At 35.5% G+C, this 18,633-nt stretch overlaps 1 protein-coding gene across 1 annotated transcript in view; it reads left to right on the top strand.

The window, feature by feature from the left end:
• DPYD (dihydropyrimidine dehydrogenase) overlaps positions 1-18,633 on the top strand; it is a 764,091-nt gene that overhangs the window by 607,429 nt on the left and 138,029 nt on the right. The window contains exon 19 of the mRNA XM_046645669.1: positions 13,138-13,280. Coding sequence (XP_046501625.1) covers positions 13,138-13,280 — 143 coding nt within the window. The remainder of the gene's footprint in view (positions 1-13,137; positions 13,281-18,633) is intronic.

Below are 18,633 nucleotides of genomic sequence, written 5' to 3'. Positions count from 1 at the left end.
CCCTCCCCGCTTCCCCTCTTGTAACTACCAACCTGTTCTCTGTATCTGTGTGTTTATTTGTCGTTATTGTTGTTTTTATCTTCCACTCATGAGTGAAATCATACGGTATTTGGCTTTCTCCATCTGACTTATTTCACTTAGCATAATACTCTCAAGGTCCATTCATGTTGTCGCAAATGGCAAGATTTCATCCTTTTTTATGGCTGAGTAGTATTCCATTGTGTATATGTACCGCATCTTCTTTACCCATTTATCTGTTGATGGACACTTAGGTTGTTTCCTGGTCTCGGCTATTGTGAATAATGTTACAATGAAGATAGGGGTGCATATATCTTCTCGATTTAGTGTTTTCATGATCTTTGGATTAGCACCCAGAAGTGGAATAGCTGGATCATATGGTAGTTCTATTCTTAATTTTTTGAGGGATCTCTATACTGTGTTCCATAGTGTCTGCACCAGTTTACATTCCCACTGGCAGTGTATGAGAGTGCCCTTTTCTCCACATCTTCTCCAACACTTTTTATTTCTTGTCTTTTTAATAATAGCCATTCTAATGGACGTGAGGTGATATCTCATTGCAGTTTTGATTTGCATTTCCCTAATAATTAGTGATGTTGAACATCTTTTCATGTGCGCATAGGCCATTTGTATTTCCTCTTTGGAGAAATGTCTATTCAGAGCCTCTGCCCATTTTTTAATTGGATTGTCTATTTTTTTGTTGTTGTGAGTCCTTTTTATTGCTGATAGTTTTAAATTAATTGATCACAATCTGTTTATCCATTCTCTGGTTGATGGACATTTTGGTGGTTTCCAGGTTGAGGCTATTGTAAATAAGGCTGCTGTGAACATTCTTGTACACACACTTCTGTAGTCTTCTTCTAATTTCTCCTGGGTGAAAATCTAGAAATGAAATTGCTGAGTCATAGGATAGATGTATGTTTAATTTTTAAAGAAACTTTCAAACAATTATCCAAAGTTATTTTATCATTTTATACTCCTACCAGCAGTGTATGAGAGTTCTACATCCTTCTCAGTGTTTGGTGTTGACAAAAATTAGTCTTCTTGATTTTTAGCTATTTTCTAATGGGTGTGAAATGGTGTCTCAAGCTGGTTTTGATTTGTCTTTTCCTGAAGGGGAGCACCTTTTCATCTACTAACTGCTCATTTGTCTATCTTCTTTTTTGAAATGTCTGCTCAAGTTTTGCCCATGTTAATGAGTTACTCATCTTGTAATTGTTGTTTTCTAGGAGTCTTTATGGAATTTGTATATGAGTTCTTTTTCAAATATGTGTGTGTAAATATAATATTTTTTCTAGACATTGCTTCTTTATTGATTTTTGATAAAGTCCAGTTTGTCAACTTTTAAAAAATTTAGTCAGTGCTTTTAAAGTCCTTTCCAAGAAATCTTTGCCTAATTCAAGGTAACAAAGGTACTCTCCTATGTTTTCTTTGGTAGAAACTTTACAGTATCAGGTTTTAGATTTAGACCTTTAATCCATCTTCAATCTTATTAAAAATTCTTTTGTATGAGGTGAGATAGTAGTCAAAGTTCCTTTTTTTTTCTCTTACAAATATTCACTTGTTCTAGCACCATTTGTTAAAATGACTTTTCCTTTCCCCACTGAACTGACTTGGTGACTTGGTCAAAAATCAACTGGCTTTATATGTGGGGTCTATTTCTGGACTCCATCCTGTTCCCTGTTCTTATACTATTGTCTTGGTACTCTAGATTTATAGCAAGGCCTGAAGAGAAATAGTGTCCTTGGATTCTGTTTTCTTTTTCATGATTGTTTTGGTTATTCTAGATCCTTTGTATTTCCATATAAATTATAGAATCGACTTAATCAGTTTCTTCAAAGAAAGCTTGCTAGAATTTTTATTTGGGTGTTGTTGAATCTCTCGATCAATTTGGAGAGATTTAACATCTTAACAGTATTGAATCTTCCAGCCTCTGAATATAGTACCACATCTCTTTTTTTTCTTAAGTCTCTTTGACTTTTCTCAGGAATATTTTGTAATTTTCAGTCTAGAGATCTTGCATATCTTTCACAAGTTTATTCCTATTGATTGCTTTTTTGTGCTATTGTAAATGTTATTTTAAATTTTAATTTTCTAATTGTTTATTGCTAGTATACAGAAAAATATAGAGTATATAGCATATATAAAGTATATAAAACATATAGAAAAAGGTGATGTTTTACCATTGAGCGTAATTTTAACTGTAAGCTTTTCATTAGATGCCTTTTGTTAGAGAGAGGAGATGGACCTGTTCCTCTTTGATGAGAGTTTTTATCATGGATGCATTTTAAATTTTCTTCAGTGCAGTTTCTGCACTCTTATGAGATGATAACATATTTGTTCTCTTTTATTCTTTTGTTTTATGTTAATGTAGTGAATTACATTAATTGATTTCCAAATGTTAAGCCAAGCTCACATTCCTGGGATAAACTCTATTTGATTATGATGCTTTACTCCTTTTATATATTGCTGGATTCAGTTTTCTTATATTTTATTAAAGATATTTGGGTCTATGTTCATGAAGGATATTAGCCTATAATTTTATTTTCTTTTAGCGTATTTGTCAAGTTTTGGTATCAGGATTATGCTGGGATTTGTTCCTTCTTTTCCTGTCTTCTGCAAAAGTCGTATAAGATTGGTATTACTTCTTCCTTGAATTTGGTAGAATTTACCAGCAAAGCCGTCTGGGCCTGTGGTTTGCTTGATAAAAATCTTGTATTTATTTATTTTTAGTATGAATTTAGTTTCTGTAATAGTTGTGGGGGCTATTTTTTATTTTGATTTTCTGTTTTGTGTTGTCAGTTTTGGCTAGTTGCATTTTGTTTGGAATTTGTCCATTTCGTTTCAGTTGTTGAATTTATTGCACAAAGTTGTTCATATTGTTCCCTTATTATATTTAGAATCTGTAGTCGTGGGACTGCTTATGAAGCACTTACTATGTGCTTGTCACCATGCTGCTTGCTTTACATAGATTATTTGATTTGATTTTACCTGGTTCTAGTTAGGTCCATTAGAAGTTCTTTCCCACTCCATGGTTATCCAAATAGCTCCTGGTTTCTATCTACCCACTTGCCTGAGGGGCATCCTAGCTTATAGACCAAAGCCCTACAATATCAGGAGTCCCAGGGCCCACACTGATATACACAGATTGAGACTAGATGACCAGTTTGGCCTGTGGCTGCCCTCCGTATGGTAGAAGAGTTGCCAGACTGGTGCATAGCCCCATGATCTAGTGTGTTATGACAGCTCCTTTAGCTAACACTTTGGGAGATCTTGTCTGAAGGAATGTAATGTTAAATTCTTTCCCCTTTCCTAATTGCTTGATCGTGTGCTCTATTTTATGCATGCTGCAGATTCTTGCAATATTTATGATGTTTGTTAAAAATATAAATGCATCTATGAAAATGAAATTTGAGTTACTGGAAACAGTTGTTGAATGGTTGAATGGAGTGCAACTTGTACTCTCTTCCATTACACAAACTGTCTACATCATGAAAAAGGGAATCTTACTATTATATAACTCCTGTCTCTTCTGACTGATACAGATTCTATCACTTTTTACATCGGAGTTGAAAGAGCCTTAAGATCTAGAGAAAGGCTACAGCCAGAGATATGTACATGGAGTATATATTCTCTTTTGTTTCCCTTGAGAAATATTTTTTTATTAACAGTAAAATAAACCTGGACTTCCTTCATTTTATCATCTCTTTTGTTCAGACACTGTTGAAATCTAAACCTGTTTATTATTATGTCAGGCTAATATTTTTAAAAACATCTTTAAAATGAAATATTGGATAGACATTGGTGGTGGTAGCTGGGGGAGCTGGGGAAGGGCTGTTCCTCAGCTCACCAGGCAATGCCTTTCCCCACTCCAAAGCATTTTATATCATTTCCCAACCTGAGAGGCTACTTTAGTTTTCCTATTAACATAACTGTTTCACAAACATGATTTGTTCATTATAGTATCTACAGTTTTGCTCACCTTGTCCCCAACACCTGCCAGAATTTGAAATATCCTACTTCTCAACCCCAAACCTACCTGCCCATCTTTCCAGACCCACCTGAAGTCCTGCATCTCCCACAAAGCCTTCCTGGACCACTTCAGTCTTCCAGGATCATCCTGTCCTCTGAGTTTCAGCAGCTCCGTCGTCTGACCCACACAATCGAGACGTGGACATGCATTGCCAGTGTTTTCTTCTCATCTTCTCAGCCTCATAAGCTCACTGAGAAGGAGGCACCTCTATTGCTGCCTTCTAGCAATTGACATGATGCTGAGTACGAGAAATAATTTTGATTGAAAATGATTTCTCGTTTTTTACTCTATTGAGATTTAGGAAGAAATTTTATTGTCAACTAATTGAGAGAGCAATTACTAATCAGTAGAGCAAATATTAATCAGTCAAGTCCCTCTTTTCCAAAGAGCCTAGTCTGTTTACAGAGAGCGTTGGTTCTCAGAGGGTTCAGATAGGGTCCGGCTGGAGAAGTCCTTGTCCACATTATTATCTTTGAGGGTTGTCCAGCCCGAAGAAGAAAACAAAACCTCACTGCATGCTGTGCAGCCTGGGTTTCAGCACACTCTGAGGAATGCAGTCTTATCACAGGGCACAGAGATTTACACATTGTAATTCATCGTGATGTGAAAAGAGAATGTGTTCCTGAGAAGGGAAGGAATGGTTTTACAGTACGGCAGGTGCTACCGTGGACACCCTGACCATGGAACCACCCGCAGAGTAGAGTGCAGAATTTCAGAGAGAAAAGAGGTCGTGGTCTTCCAAAAAAGAAATCTTAGGAGCCTAGTGGATGTGAGAACACTTTTTGTTATTTTCTTATGTCGTCAGAAAAATGCTCATTTCTAATTATCTGGAGTTCTCCAAGGGTAGAATGTAGTTCTGGTCGTCAGCGTTATATCATCCTTATAATCTTCCTTTTTCTCCTCTTCAAATAACCAGTTTTAGTACACATAGACTGGTGAGATTTTTATGGGATATGATAACAGTTGAACATCCTTAAGCAAAATTGCATGAGAAATGTGTATACACCGTAAAGCCTGCTAAGTCTGTCATGGTTCAGAATTTTTTGACTACGAAAATATGTGTATTTTTTTAAATAGTCCATATATTTATAGATGAACTCATTATATTTGTAGGCTAAAAAGCACTGCCAGAGGCACATACATGAGAGGCACTGAGGCATACAGTAATCTGGAAATAAAGAAAAACCCTCAAATTCAAACCCAGCAATGAATTTTACGGTTGCATTGTAGACTAATTGCTTTATTGTTGTGATGCATTATTTTACCACACAACCCTCCCTCTTACACGCACATACTATGTAACCTTTTTGAGACTGAATTTCCTCATCTGTACAATGGGGATAATGCATATGTGACTTGTGAGGATATAAATAATGTGTGAATAATTTAGCAGAGCAACTGGTATTCAGGCTCTCAAAATTGATTTCATTTTAGCCATAAAATGATATGACCATTGCTTTGAGTTCTAGTTCTATTTTATCATATGAAGATCGGCAGCTTAAAAATTATGGGTTTTGAAGAGTTTATCACTGGCAACTCAGAAACTCTGTTTAAGCCCTCATCAATAAGTCTTAGTGGAATAGAGCTGAACAGCAAAGAAGAAACTGAAAGTTAGGTCTCTGGTCCATTTTAAATGCTAAATACCAGCTGAGATCTAAAAGCCATTTATAGTTTTCCTTGATAACTCTACTTTGAAAATTTGCACCATTTTGTAAGTAAAAATATACTTAAATATTTTAAAATGGTAGTAGGAAAAAATCCCCACTTGTTTTCTTTTGTGTGGAGGTTACTGAACAAATAATACAATGGGTATATTTTACATATTCATAGATTTATGTGATTTTAATTTACACCAGCCGATTACATGAGCCAATTTACAAAACTTTCCATTCCTGTTTCCAAAGAGAGTACATATGTTGTAGCATCTACTATGAAAACTAAACCAAGTTAGAAATAGCAATAATGTGCTTATTTCAATAATCTTTTTTCTTTTGTCTGTGCATCTTTCCTCTGTGTAAACACGTCTGCACATTGGATTTCTTTCTAAACCTGAGTGTCCTCGCTGGCCATATTGAAGAATGTGCTTACTGCACTGTTTCATTAAACTGCTGTGTTATCGGGTAATTGTTTAAACATAATGCCACAGCACTATCAAAAGGAAAGGTGAACTAATGGCATTTGCAAATGTCAGGGATTATCTTAACACTTTTATTATAGTTTATAAAAAAGTAGGTTCAGGGCATTTCATGGCAATTATTTCTACAGAAATTGGTTATTTAAATAAATTGCTAATTATCTGAAGATGACAGTATTGAAAATGCTACTAATGAGTTGTTTAATAAGTGTAGCTTGTGGTGGCCACCTACAGGTTGAAAATAGAAAGAACATATAGATTCATTATGCCTAGATATCACATATGAATGCCATATGTTTTTCCCTCTAATAACAAATTTGAAGACATTTATCTCTTCATGCCATCCTTTGAGTCTAGGACAGTGTAGTTTGTAAGCTCTTCATAGATTACAGTTTTGTTCTGAATCAAAGTTCACTTTGCTTCCATAATTACCTTTGTCCTATACTTCCTGGATGTAATTGTCATTATAATTCATCGTCAAAACTGGGATACTTTTAGAGTGAAAGGGGATGCTATTTATAATTATTCATGTAATTACAAATAAACACAGGTGTAATAAACTGGGACTGTCTTGGGGAAAATTAGGTTATATGGTCACTATAGTTATAACAATTACTAACTATTACAGCTTTAATTCCTAGCCAACAATTAATATAATGCTAATATTCTTGGCTTTGTCATACATGGATAGCCTATATTTATTAGTTCTAAAAATTATTAACTCCTCTCTCTGTAACTTAATTTATGTCCAAACATTTAAAATAAGGAAGAAGAAGAGGTATAGCATTGTGGTTAAGAGCATGGTATTGGGAGTTAGGTAGACCTGGAGTCAAATACTGGACCCACGCTTTCTAACAGTGATCTTGAGGGTGAGATATTTTATCTCTCCTGAGTCTTGTTTACACATCTATAAAAATGGGGACAGAAAATCCCTGCAGTAATGTCGTTAGGACAATGTATGCAAAAACACTTAGAAAACACCTGCAATTAGAAAGCACTCAAGAGAGGAGTCTCTATATTGATTGTATTTAATGTTAAAATTTCATTTTAACTCGTACTTGATTCTTTTCTAAGTTAACTTCATCACTGGTATCTGCTGGGAAACCACAGGGTGCGTAAAATTGCTCTTTAAACTACCATGACAAAGTTCATAGTACCCTCAAATTTTGGATTGATAGACATCATCTAATCTAATATTTCCTGTAGTACAGAGGTCTTTTCTGTGGCATCCTACCTGCCAAACATGCATCTTGCTTCATGGGATAGGGACATCCCAATGTAGCTGTTTGTAATGTCAAATTCACGACAAATTAATGATCAAAATAACAATAATAAAAATAATAATGTGTCCTTAACCATTGGTCCCAATTGTTTTTTGAGAAAAGCATAGATGAAGCTTTTCTTCGTGGTTATCCTCCAAATATTTGAAGACAACTATTGAGACTCAGCTATTTCATACACACACACACACACACACACACACGTATGTATTGTACGTATTATGAATATATTATGAAGCAAATAAGCATAGCCATGAACATATGAAAACTCAAGAAAAAAATCTTGAAATAGTCAACTAAAATTAAAACATTTTCATAAGACAGCCAAAAAGCTTTTCCAATAAAACTAAAATAATGACAACATAAAACAATTGATTTTCTTTCTCCCCTTTCTTCTCTTTAGATTTCATATCTCTACATATAACCCTGGATCCTTTTAGTTCATCAGTTTCTGGCTGAATTATGCTAATTTTCTCAGAGGACTTTAATTCATGTGTAAAGATGTATTTTTAAATAGCTGTGCCTCACATATTTATCAGTATATCTAGTTCATTAACATTTTAAACTTGTTTTAGTAAAGCATACATTTTTTGGTGCTTGATTTATGTGTATTTAATAAAAATCAATCTCTCAACTCCTGAATCCTTGAAATTCTTGATTTGCTAATATTTTCTTTCTTCTGGATGATGTTAAAACTATTAACAATTAAACAAAGTTCAATTTCTAATGAATTTGTTATCCACTTAATTCATTATATTTTAATTAATGTAAGCAAATTAAAACTACATTTTCTTTTTGTATACACAGTGAGCACGAGTGAGTATTATAACCCAATTTCTCTTTTATTGCCAGCCAGAGCTATTATCAGGGAGTTTATTGTGGACTTAGCTCTAACAATTAATTGTGTAACAGTAGCTGTCCTAGGAGTCAAATGATTAGGGAAAAAACAAACAGAATTAAACTCAATTATTCAAAATTCCAGTTATCCAAAATTAGCATATGTTCCACACTATCTTACCCATTAAAAATTCCTTTTCTCTTCAAGGAGTTAGTCATGCAAAGTAAAGCTCTGGCTCCTTTTCACCAATAAACTTGAGTTCTGATGTCATTAAAATCCTTGTATATTGGTTTCATGCATGTATCTTTTAATTCTCAAAAACATTCTTAAATATATTGATGTCTGCCTTTGAAATTTTTATCTTTGGAATCAGTTAAAGTAGTCTTACCAACATTATGACAGGGCTAAATGAGAGCTGTTAGGAAAAGAGCCACAGGAGGGGAGATGTGTGGTTCTCCTAAGGTTTTGGAAGATAAAATGTTCTATCATCATAGACATTATGCTTTTGTCTCTGATAAAAAAATGGGTTCATTGCATTACTAAACACACAGCAACAATATAGAAGGCACTGTCAAAGTAAACTAAATAAATGCTCCCTCTAAAATCAGTTGTGTTCGTGGGTAGTACCGATTATAATAGCAAACACCTGTACAATTTTTAATATGTTCTAGCCCTTTATATATATTAAATCTTTTAATGCTCAAAACAACTCTGTGGAGTTTTTATTATAATTTTTTATTTTATAGATGGAAAAACAGAAGTACAGTGAGATTAAGAAATTTTCACAGTCACACAGCTGTGAGCAGTGGACCTAGAATTTGAACCTAAGCGGTTGGCCCTGTTGTCTGTCTGATGTTGTAACTAGTTCATCCTGAAATTGCCTTCCTTCTACAATTCATATTAGCAGTATTTTTAAAATGTATGATGCTTAAATAAATGTGAGTTTTTCCTAGGAGAACATCTGTACAGAATGAATAAGTGGACTCATATTATTTATCTTGAAACAACCTCCTAAGATCATCAGGGCTGGTGTTTAGGATATCTGTCCTGGGTGACAATATGATTAGGACACAGATTAAGTGGGATAGTTCTTGTTAACTTTTCACATTCAGATACAATTATCTTTTTTTAAAAACAGCATAGGTATGGGGCCGGACCCGTGGCCAAGTGATTAAGTTGGGGTGCTCCACTTCAGCGGCCCAGGGTTTCACTGGTTCGGATCCTGGGCGCAGACATGGCACCGCTCATCAAGCCATACTGAGGTGGTGTCCCACATGGCACCACTAGAAGGACCCACAACTAAAAATACACAACTATGTACTAGGGGGTTTGGGGAGAAAAAGGAAAAATAAAATTTAAAAAAAAGTCTTTAAAAAAAAGCATAGGTGCTTAATAAATATTTCTTGGATGGACAGATGAATAGACAAATGAAGCCTGAGTAAAGAACATGATTAAGTCATAATACATTAATACTTACATATCAATACATAATACTATTGCTAATAGCATTTTTGAAATTTGGTTTAAAATAATATTTGACAAGTGATAGTATTTTCTTAAGGAAAAAAAATCATCAAAATCAGATTGATTAACTTATAATTAAAAATCTCTGGCTTAATAAAATGTTTTTCTAGAGCATAAATCAATCCAAAATGCTCTGTGAAGTTTATCAGAGATCCATGAGTTCAGCACACTGATTTGCATTTTAGGACGTGACTATAAGGAAGGCCTAGATTGATTAGGTTCCAAAAGTTACCGCTCAGTCTAGTCCACCTGCCTTTCCGATAGGGCTGCTTCAGTACAAATCAGAACTCTTGGCAGCAATGTTGGAACTCAAAGGTCCAGTTCATTTTTTGTTTGTTTGTTCGAAACTGCAGATTGTTTAAAAATCTGGGGATTCAGAATGGCTTGATTTTCATTGGAGAATTCCACACAGTTGAAATAGAATGGCTTGGTGTAACTGAATTTCCCATCAGGCTCGTCAGGCCACCCCATGTAGATGAGGGCTTAGTTTAAATTGTGCGTTGCCTATTAGTTCATTTAAGCTTATAGGATTTCAATTTCTTGATTTACACCTTGTTGTTTCCTTAAGGGTAGAGTCCACGTTCAATTCCTCGAGCCTCTCAAACTGGCTTCTTCTTTCCTAGTCTTTGTCTAAAATTGTTAATTACTGTAGCAGTGACAAAATTTTAAAAATTCTTCTCTCAATAACTGTGATTCTGGAAATATTTATGTGTTTCAATTGGCATATGTACAGCTTTGTGTAGTATTGATATATGTATTTTCTTTACATCGAAAGAATTTTTATGTTGAACCTATTATTTCTTCATTTCTGTCATTATAAAACTAAAAAGAAATTTCTATATAACAACTCAGATACTTTATATCCTTTCAGTTTCCTTGCAGAAACACAATGGATGAAAGTCATTTTTGAAACCTATTCCCCATAAAAATGCTGAGAACAGATAGATAATATTTCATATGAAATTATTTGAGCTACAAAGAAAACTAATCAAATGGAATTTATAATGGAGATAAAAACTTAATTTACTATTACTCAGCAACAGAAGGATCGATTTCTTTATTTTGGATCACATTTCCTCAGAGAACATAATTATTCTTAATTTTTAAAAAGATCCCTTTATTAGTTTGAAAGGTTTTCATGTTCATTAGGTAGATTAGGAAAGTTTTAGAAAAGGAAGAAAAACATGAAATAGAAAATGTCTTATTGACCTAATTGAACATCTTTAAATGCCGCTGAGGATTTGCTGATGTTTTTAACACCTGTGTAATAATGTTGCCCTTTAAGTGTAGCTGGTTAATTTTCAAAGCCGTGTTCTGGGATTTTGCCATTTGATGTCCATTAATATCAATTGGAATATGTGGCCAAATCCCTGTGTACCACTTTGAAATTTTACCCCATAGTGTTAATGATAGTCTTCTAACAGTGCAGTTAGAAATAAATTATTTATCTGCTTAGCTCAAATTTCCTTTACTCTCTAGGGTCAACTAAATAAGAAAAAAAAAAGAATCCCAATATTTCTTTATTACTTCAAAGTAATATGTATGTAAAGAAGCCATCAGCTTAATATGTATTGAACATGTCAGTAATATTCTGCAGATAGCTGTACGTCTATCTAAAAGGTGTATTTAAGTTACAGATTTCCTTAAAAATACTCTCCTTTAACTTTTATTCTCACTTAGATTTCTTTTTAGTATAGCTAAAGATTTGTGGATATAAATGTGGGGATGGGTGTGGGTGTGTATTCTGCTACACATTCTCCTGTCCACTGTGTTAGCCTTCTTTATGGCTAGAACATACAGACTAAGAAGAAGTCACTGATAAATATTTTGAAATAGAAATAGAATCTCGATGTTCAGTTTCTAAATTGCCCTAACTTAATGCCTTGTATTTAAATGTCAGTTATGGAATTCTGAAGTGTCAGCATTGAGCATTCTTAACTAAGAAACATTAATATCTAGAGGAAGCTTTTTTAAGTGTGAGAGCAATAAGTAGACATTTCCACAAACATTTTTGGTGTTGCGTGCAAAAGCATCAGTTACACATAAATTCAATTTTATCTGAAATGGATATGAACAGGATAAAAAGAAAGCCACTGATTTTAAGGGAAGTTCTTTGTGCTTCCTTGAGGTGAACACTCCATAAATGCATATTGATAATGCTGATGAGGATGCTTGTGGTGATGAAGGTGATGATAAAGTGCTCACCATTTGAAGCTACTTTTACTAGTTGCTTGCTTGTGTTGTTTGTGGAGCCCTGGTTTGAGGCAATGTAAAATTCTTGCACAAATAGAACTACTTTTAGTTCAGAAAATGCCTTTAAAGACCATTAGCTTATGAATATACACGAGAAATATCAAATTATATTAAGTTATGAAAGCATTAACTTACTCCAGGATGTGTTAACCCTTGAGAGTCGAAAGCAGCTTTAGTACAGTATAATCATTTTAAAAATGACCCCAAAGTGTTCTGTCCACCCTTGCAGTTTTCATTACAATTAAGGAATAATACATTGGTAATGTCTGGCTGAATAAAGCACAAAAAATTAAACACACAGGGGAAAGTGGGGGATGGGGGGAGGGCACAAAGGGTGAAGTGGTGTACCCACAACATGACTAACAATAATGTACAACTGAAATCTCACAAGGTTGTAAACTATCATAATCTTAATAAAAAAATTAAACACATATTCTCCACTGAATTTTTGTAAATTCTCTTGAACGTGATTAAAACTTTCCAATCTGTAGATAGTTAGGTTAAGCTCACTATGTTTTATCAAATTGTGGGAAATGCATGTAAAAAGCAATATGGAATCTGTAAGTTCATCAGCACCTTGCTTGTTTTCATCATATCTCTGTTCACACCAGCTGCTTTCTACTTAGCAGAAACATAACAGAGCTGTATGTCTATTTATGCACTGTATATGATTGTTTTTCTTTTTAAAAATCTGCTGTTCCTTGTACTTTTTAAAACAGATGCTTGACTGTTCCATAGAATATTTTATACACTACTGTATATCAAATTATAATATGCATGCATTTTATATGAGAGTTCTAGGGTTGCTGTACCCACTTGCATAACACGTCTGCATGTGATAATAGCATGAGTCCTGAAAATAAATACACATCTATTTACAAATTAACGTACTTTGAAACATAATGATGTTTATATATTACGTATGTATATGTCTTAAATAGAGAAAAAGAAATCTGAACTGTGTCTGCTACAACACTGCCATCATAGAACAGGGATTATAAGGCAATATGGTCAAGTGGTCAATATGCTAACCATTGATCATTCTCATTTTCTGTAGGCACAGCAATCAGACCTATTGCTTTGAGAGCCGTGACCTCCATTGCTCGTGCTTTGCCTGGATTTCCCATTTTGGCTACTGGTGGAATTGACTCAGCTGAAAGTGGTCTTCAGTTTCTCCACAGTGGTGCTTCTGTCCTCCAGGTAGTATTTAGGTTTGTCTGTCCCTTCAAAAAGCTTCATCTAACAATTGCAGTGCAAATTATGTGACAACAAATATATTCTCGTAGGATCTCTTGAGAAAGATGCAGTGTGGATGGCAGCATTCATTAAGTTTCTGTTGTGAGTTGAAAACAAACCTGAGGTTCCTTTCCTGTCCTACTGAGGGCTTACAAACCCTCTGTCTTTTTTAAATGTATTTACTCACCTCTCCGTTTCTAACATAAAGGAGATTAGGTACCAAAATGCCTAGTGTTCTACTAGATTAAAACCAAATACATGAGGAAATCTGGGTAAAAGTAAAATCTTGGTTGAAATATAAAATGAAGTCAAAGGTAAGGCCAATATATGAAATCTATGCCATGAAGTACTGGAGGGATTATCAAACTTGACTCTGAACTTCCTGACAGCTAAAGCAAGGAAATTACTGGCTTCATACCTTTCAAAATATAGAAATAAATTGATCATTCAGCTTCTTATGGTACAAACCTGAGGGAAATTCTTCCATTGTCTTCATGAAGGGATACTTTGAGATATAGTGCACTGTGCTCTTAATAGCACTACTACATTAAAATTACTTAATTTTTATTGCTTATACACTTGCATTTTATAATGTTGTTCAGCATAGGCCCAGTACAGTGCCTTGATGCATTATAGCATAAGCGTTTCTCTCAGGGGCCAGATAGGAAGGCTTGGATGGTATGACCTGACCCAGGGATAAAATTTTTTTACGCGATGACTAGGCCATGACCACTCAGGTAATCCTCCATTAATATGACTTCTTACTACGTAGCATTGATGGTAATTGGAAAACAGAGAGGCTAGCATCACTTATATTCTCTGGCAAGGAAGTGGAGTGCAAATATCCTGTGTTGTCAATTTGATAATCAGAGTTAACATCCTTTTATGAAATCTAAGGTGGAAATAACATGTATCTAAATGCTAATGGAGGCAGATTTCTGCTTCCAGGAAGCTGGAGTAGATGTGCTTATCCCTATGCTTCTGAGTAAGTTTGATGAAAAATCTTTATATGTAAAACTAACGTAAAGAGGCTCTGAAAAGTGGAGAGAAGGATCTGGCTAGGGCCCTCAGGACCCAAGCAACAAGATGGTGGTATTTCCTGGGTTTTCTTTTTGCCTCATATATCCCAGAACTGGATCCAAAGAAACCAGAAACAACAAGTTCAGACAAAAAAGTCTGCTCTTTCTATCCAAAGAACCAGGAAAAGTGCAGCCTAGCAAGACAGGAAACTTCTAGACAATAACTACTCTACTCTAGCCAAACACCACAGATAAAAACTGTGGCCCTGCACCCGTCCACACAAACAAAGGACAAGTGAGGTCTTAGATTCCTACCCTCACGAGGCGGTAACAAGGCAGCCCAGCACCCCCTTGGGCAATAATAATCTCCCTGCTGTGGGAAGCCTGGATTTCTACCCCTACCTGAAAGTAATGAGGTGGCCCTTCTCTTCCCCACTGGGGTAACTCCAGAGGGGGTCTAGTGAAAAATCAGGACTTTCCTCACCACTCAGCGGTAACAAGACCGCTCTCCTTCCACCACCACCATGGTGACCCCATAGTGTTGGTGAAGGCCAAGTGGGAGCAGTAACAAGGCACTTCTACCCCTCCTAACCAGGAAGGTGTTAGTGGAGTCCTGGTAAGGAGCCAGAACTCCCTTCCTCTCCCAGCAATAGCCAGGAGCTATGCCCCTCAGGTGTCAAAGGAGGCCAAGTGGGGAACCTAAGCAATAATGAGGCAGCATCCTCTCCTTCCTCTGCCAGGATAGTGTCAAAGAAAGCCAACTAAAACAGAAGGTTTAAATAAGTTCACAAGTATCTTAGCATTATACCCAAAATGTCATGGTTTCAACTGAAAATCATTCATCATACCAAGACTCAGGAAGACCTCAAGCTGAATGGTAAAAAGACAATTAATATATGCCCACACCAAGATTACAGAGATGTTAGAATTATTTGAAAAAGATTTTAAAATAGCCATCATAAAATTGCTTCAACAAGCAATTATAGACTTGTTTAAAACAAATGAAAAACAGAAAGTCTCAGCAAATAAACAGAGGATATAAAAAAGAACCAAATGAAAATTTCAGGACTGAAAATTACAATAACTAAAATGCAAAACTCAGTTGTGTCTCAACAGCAGAATTGAGAGAACAGAAGAAAGAATCAGTGAACTGGAAGGTAGAGCAATAGAAATTAACCAACCTAAACAACAGAGAGAAAAAAGACTGAAAAAAAAAAAATGAACCAGAGCCTCAGGGAACTGTAGGATTATTACCAAAGATCTACCATTCATGTCTTCAGAGTGCCAGAGGAGAGGTCAGAGAAGGAGAGGAAGAAAAAGAAGTAATATCTGAAAACTTCTCAACTTTTTCAAAAGACATAATCCTACAGATTCAAGAAGCTGAATGAACCCTAAATATGATTGATCCCATACTACAACACGTCTGAGTCGAACTTTTGAAAATTTTTAAAGACCAAAGAAAAGGACCTTGAAAGCAAGGAAGAAACATCATCTCGCCTACAGGGAACAAATGATTCTAATGAAAACAAATTTTTCCTCAGAAACCATGAAGTCCAGGAAGTGGGACATTTTTTAACTGCTGAAAGAAAAGAACTATCAACCCAGAGTTCTAAATCCTTCAGGAATAAAAGGCAAATCAAGACATTCTTAGCCTAAGAAAAACTAAGAGAATTTATTGCCAGGAGACCATAACTAAAAGAATGGCTAAAGGAAGTTCCTTAAAAAGAAAGGAAATGATAAAAGAAGGTACCTTAGGACATCAGGAAGGGAAGAAGAACATGGAGCAGTATCTTCAAGAAGACTCTGGAAGATATAGTGGATGTCTAGGCTTGAATATCACCTGAATTTATTTTCGTAAACACAGAGAAATACGTGGACTAGAGGATACAAGTGGGTTTTAAGTGAGTCCCTGAAAAGATGCCTGCTCGTTTTCAAATCTGTGTTCTTGGACAAGTCATACAGGGGGTGACGATGGTTGATTGTGTATCGTATGCTGGTTCTAGCTGCTGCTACATACAGTATTCCCACATACACCCAAGAGGGACATAGTTTTATACTACTTTGATTAACATCAACTGAGATTTGAAGGATGAAAGTTGTGTAGCCAAAGTTACATAAGTAGTGCTAGAGGCAGAACTCAGAACTAAGGTTTTCCCAACTGTAAAGCCAATGCTCTTCAAATTGGTCACAATGCCTGTCCCCCTCCCAGAACCTCTTAGGTGGGAATATTAGTGATGTCGGGTCTTCCCTGCCTACTCAAGGTTTACATATTCAGGCTACAGCTAATTCCTTAGAGTAAGGATTCAAAGAAGAGAAGAAATTTCAAAACATAGAAAAGTAAATCAACGTGATTTGTTCTGAGTACAGATGTGTACTCAGTGTATGGATTGTAGTATGTAAATATATGTAGAGTAGTATGTGTCTCATAAAAATATATGGTGAAATAATCACTCAAAATACAGTTTGTACTTAGGCTCATCTTGTATCAAAAAGCAGAGAATCACTCAAACTACTGAAGAAGCTGAAGCCAGTTGTATGCTATACGTGAATGGAAATGGAAACTGGAACTTCAGGAACCAGTGGGGCAGTTCTGGGGAGAGACCTTCTCCAGCTCTCTTTTGTGGGCCATGTGATTTCTTCCTCCAAGGAATCTGTAGTTCTGTCCAGTCTTTCTCTCTCCATAGCTGACTCTTTGTTTCTGCCTCCTCTGAACTTCTGCCTATGCCGTGACTCTTAGGCCCACTCCACATGGTAGTTTTTCAGCTCCAACTTCTAAATGAAATGCCTCACTAGCTTAATGTCTCTTGGCTCAGATTTTCAAAAGAGGAAGACTGTTTGGTTCAATTTGTCTTTTCCTGCCAGGCCCCATCATAAAACACTGATCGCTGGATGTATTAACTGCTTTCTGTTGAGCAGAAACACACTAAATCTTTGTTGAATGAATTTGTTAAATGAATGTTCTTGAGTTGTGGTTTTTTTTTTTTTTAACCAGCTTGTAAAGGGAGGATGAAAGGGTTAACGTGATATAAAATGTGGCTGCCAAAGGACTACTGCTTCAGCTCTGGCTAGGAATGGCCCAGAGACTTTCCAGCTATGTAAAATATTGGCTCCCAAATGATTTTGTTAAAAATTTAAAGTTCCAGGCATAGCCTTTTACTGGTAGAAAATTACAGATTATGTATCAATTCTACCATTAGCTTGATTCAGATTTTTATTCAACCAGAAAATATTTTTAAAGCAATTTTAGCTAAAGTATGAACTAAAATCAGTATTAAGATATATTTAGGACAACTGTGAGTGGGAAAACCCTTGAATTTAGAATTTTGGCTTGGCATTTGAGTGGGGTGGAGAATGTGTAATATTTCCATCTTCCACTGTAACTGAATTTCACCGTCCCACACCCTAGTCCTGGGTTAATCTAACCTTTCATTTTCTACACTTCCAGTCTCCTGAATATTATTAGAGAAATTCAGGTAACTCTGCCAGTTGGACTTACTCCAAATTCACAATGTTTAATGTCAGCTGGGCCTTGGGTGCTAGTCAGCATCCATTTTTATTTATCTTTTTTAAAAAAAATTCCCATAAAATTCCCTCTAACAATTAGGTCAGATCTTTTTTATACACCTCAAGGCCCTAAGCCCTTCCATTATCACCCTCCCACTTCTCTGATGCCATTTGTTCACTGGCTCTTATTGCCCAGGTCAATCCTCTTCTCTGGTTCTAGGATATTTCTCTTGAAGAGCTCATCCACTTAAATATCTACAGGTGGAAACTATCAAATCTACCTTTCTAATTATTTCTACTCAGAAGTGAATTATGTCCTGATAAAATGCATTTTTCACAAGACATGGTTAGACAAATAAAATGTATTTCAGTATCAGGGTGATGGTGCTGATAGACTGAAGTATAGAAAGAGAAGTAATGGGTACAGAAATAGTGACAAAAATAAATATTTTGATTCTGGTTTTCTTGATACACATATATAGACTATGTAGATAAGTGAGTTCACTACTGGAATAAGGATTTATACTCAAAGTAATTTCAAATTCAGTTTTAAATGAATTCAATAACTATGACCTTCTATTGACTTTAGAAAAAGTACTGACATTTCAAAAGTGGAAAGCTAGACTTTTTTTTCTAAGTTGGATAAGTGTGATAGAACATGCCTTCCTTGTTAATCAATATGCATTGCAGAGAATCAGTCATTCAATAAATATTTATTGAGAACCCACTGCATGCCTAGCATTATTCAAGGAGTTTGGAATTCTTCTGTGAATAAGAACAGGCAAAAGTCCATT

This window comes from Equus quagga, chromosome 18 (genome assembly GCF_021613505.1).
Source record: "Equus quagga isolate Etosha38 chromosome 18, UCLA_HA_Equagga_1.0, whole genome shotgun sequence".
Lineage (NCBI taxonomy): Eukaryota > Metazoa > Chordata > Mammalia > Perissodactyla > Equidae > Equus > Equus quagga.
The sequence above is the reverse complement of the archived record's forward strand: the minus strand, read 5'-3'. Positions and strand labels throughout refer to the sequence as shown.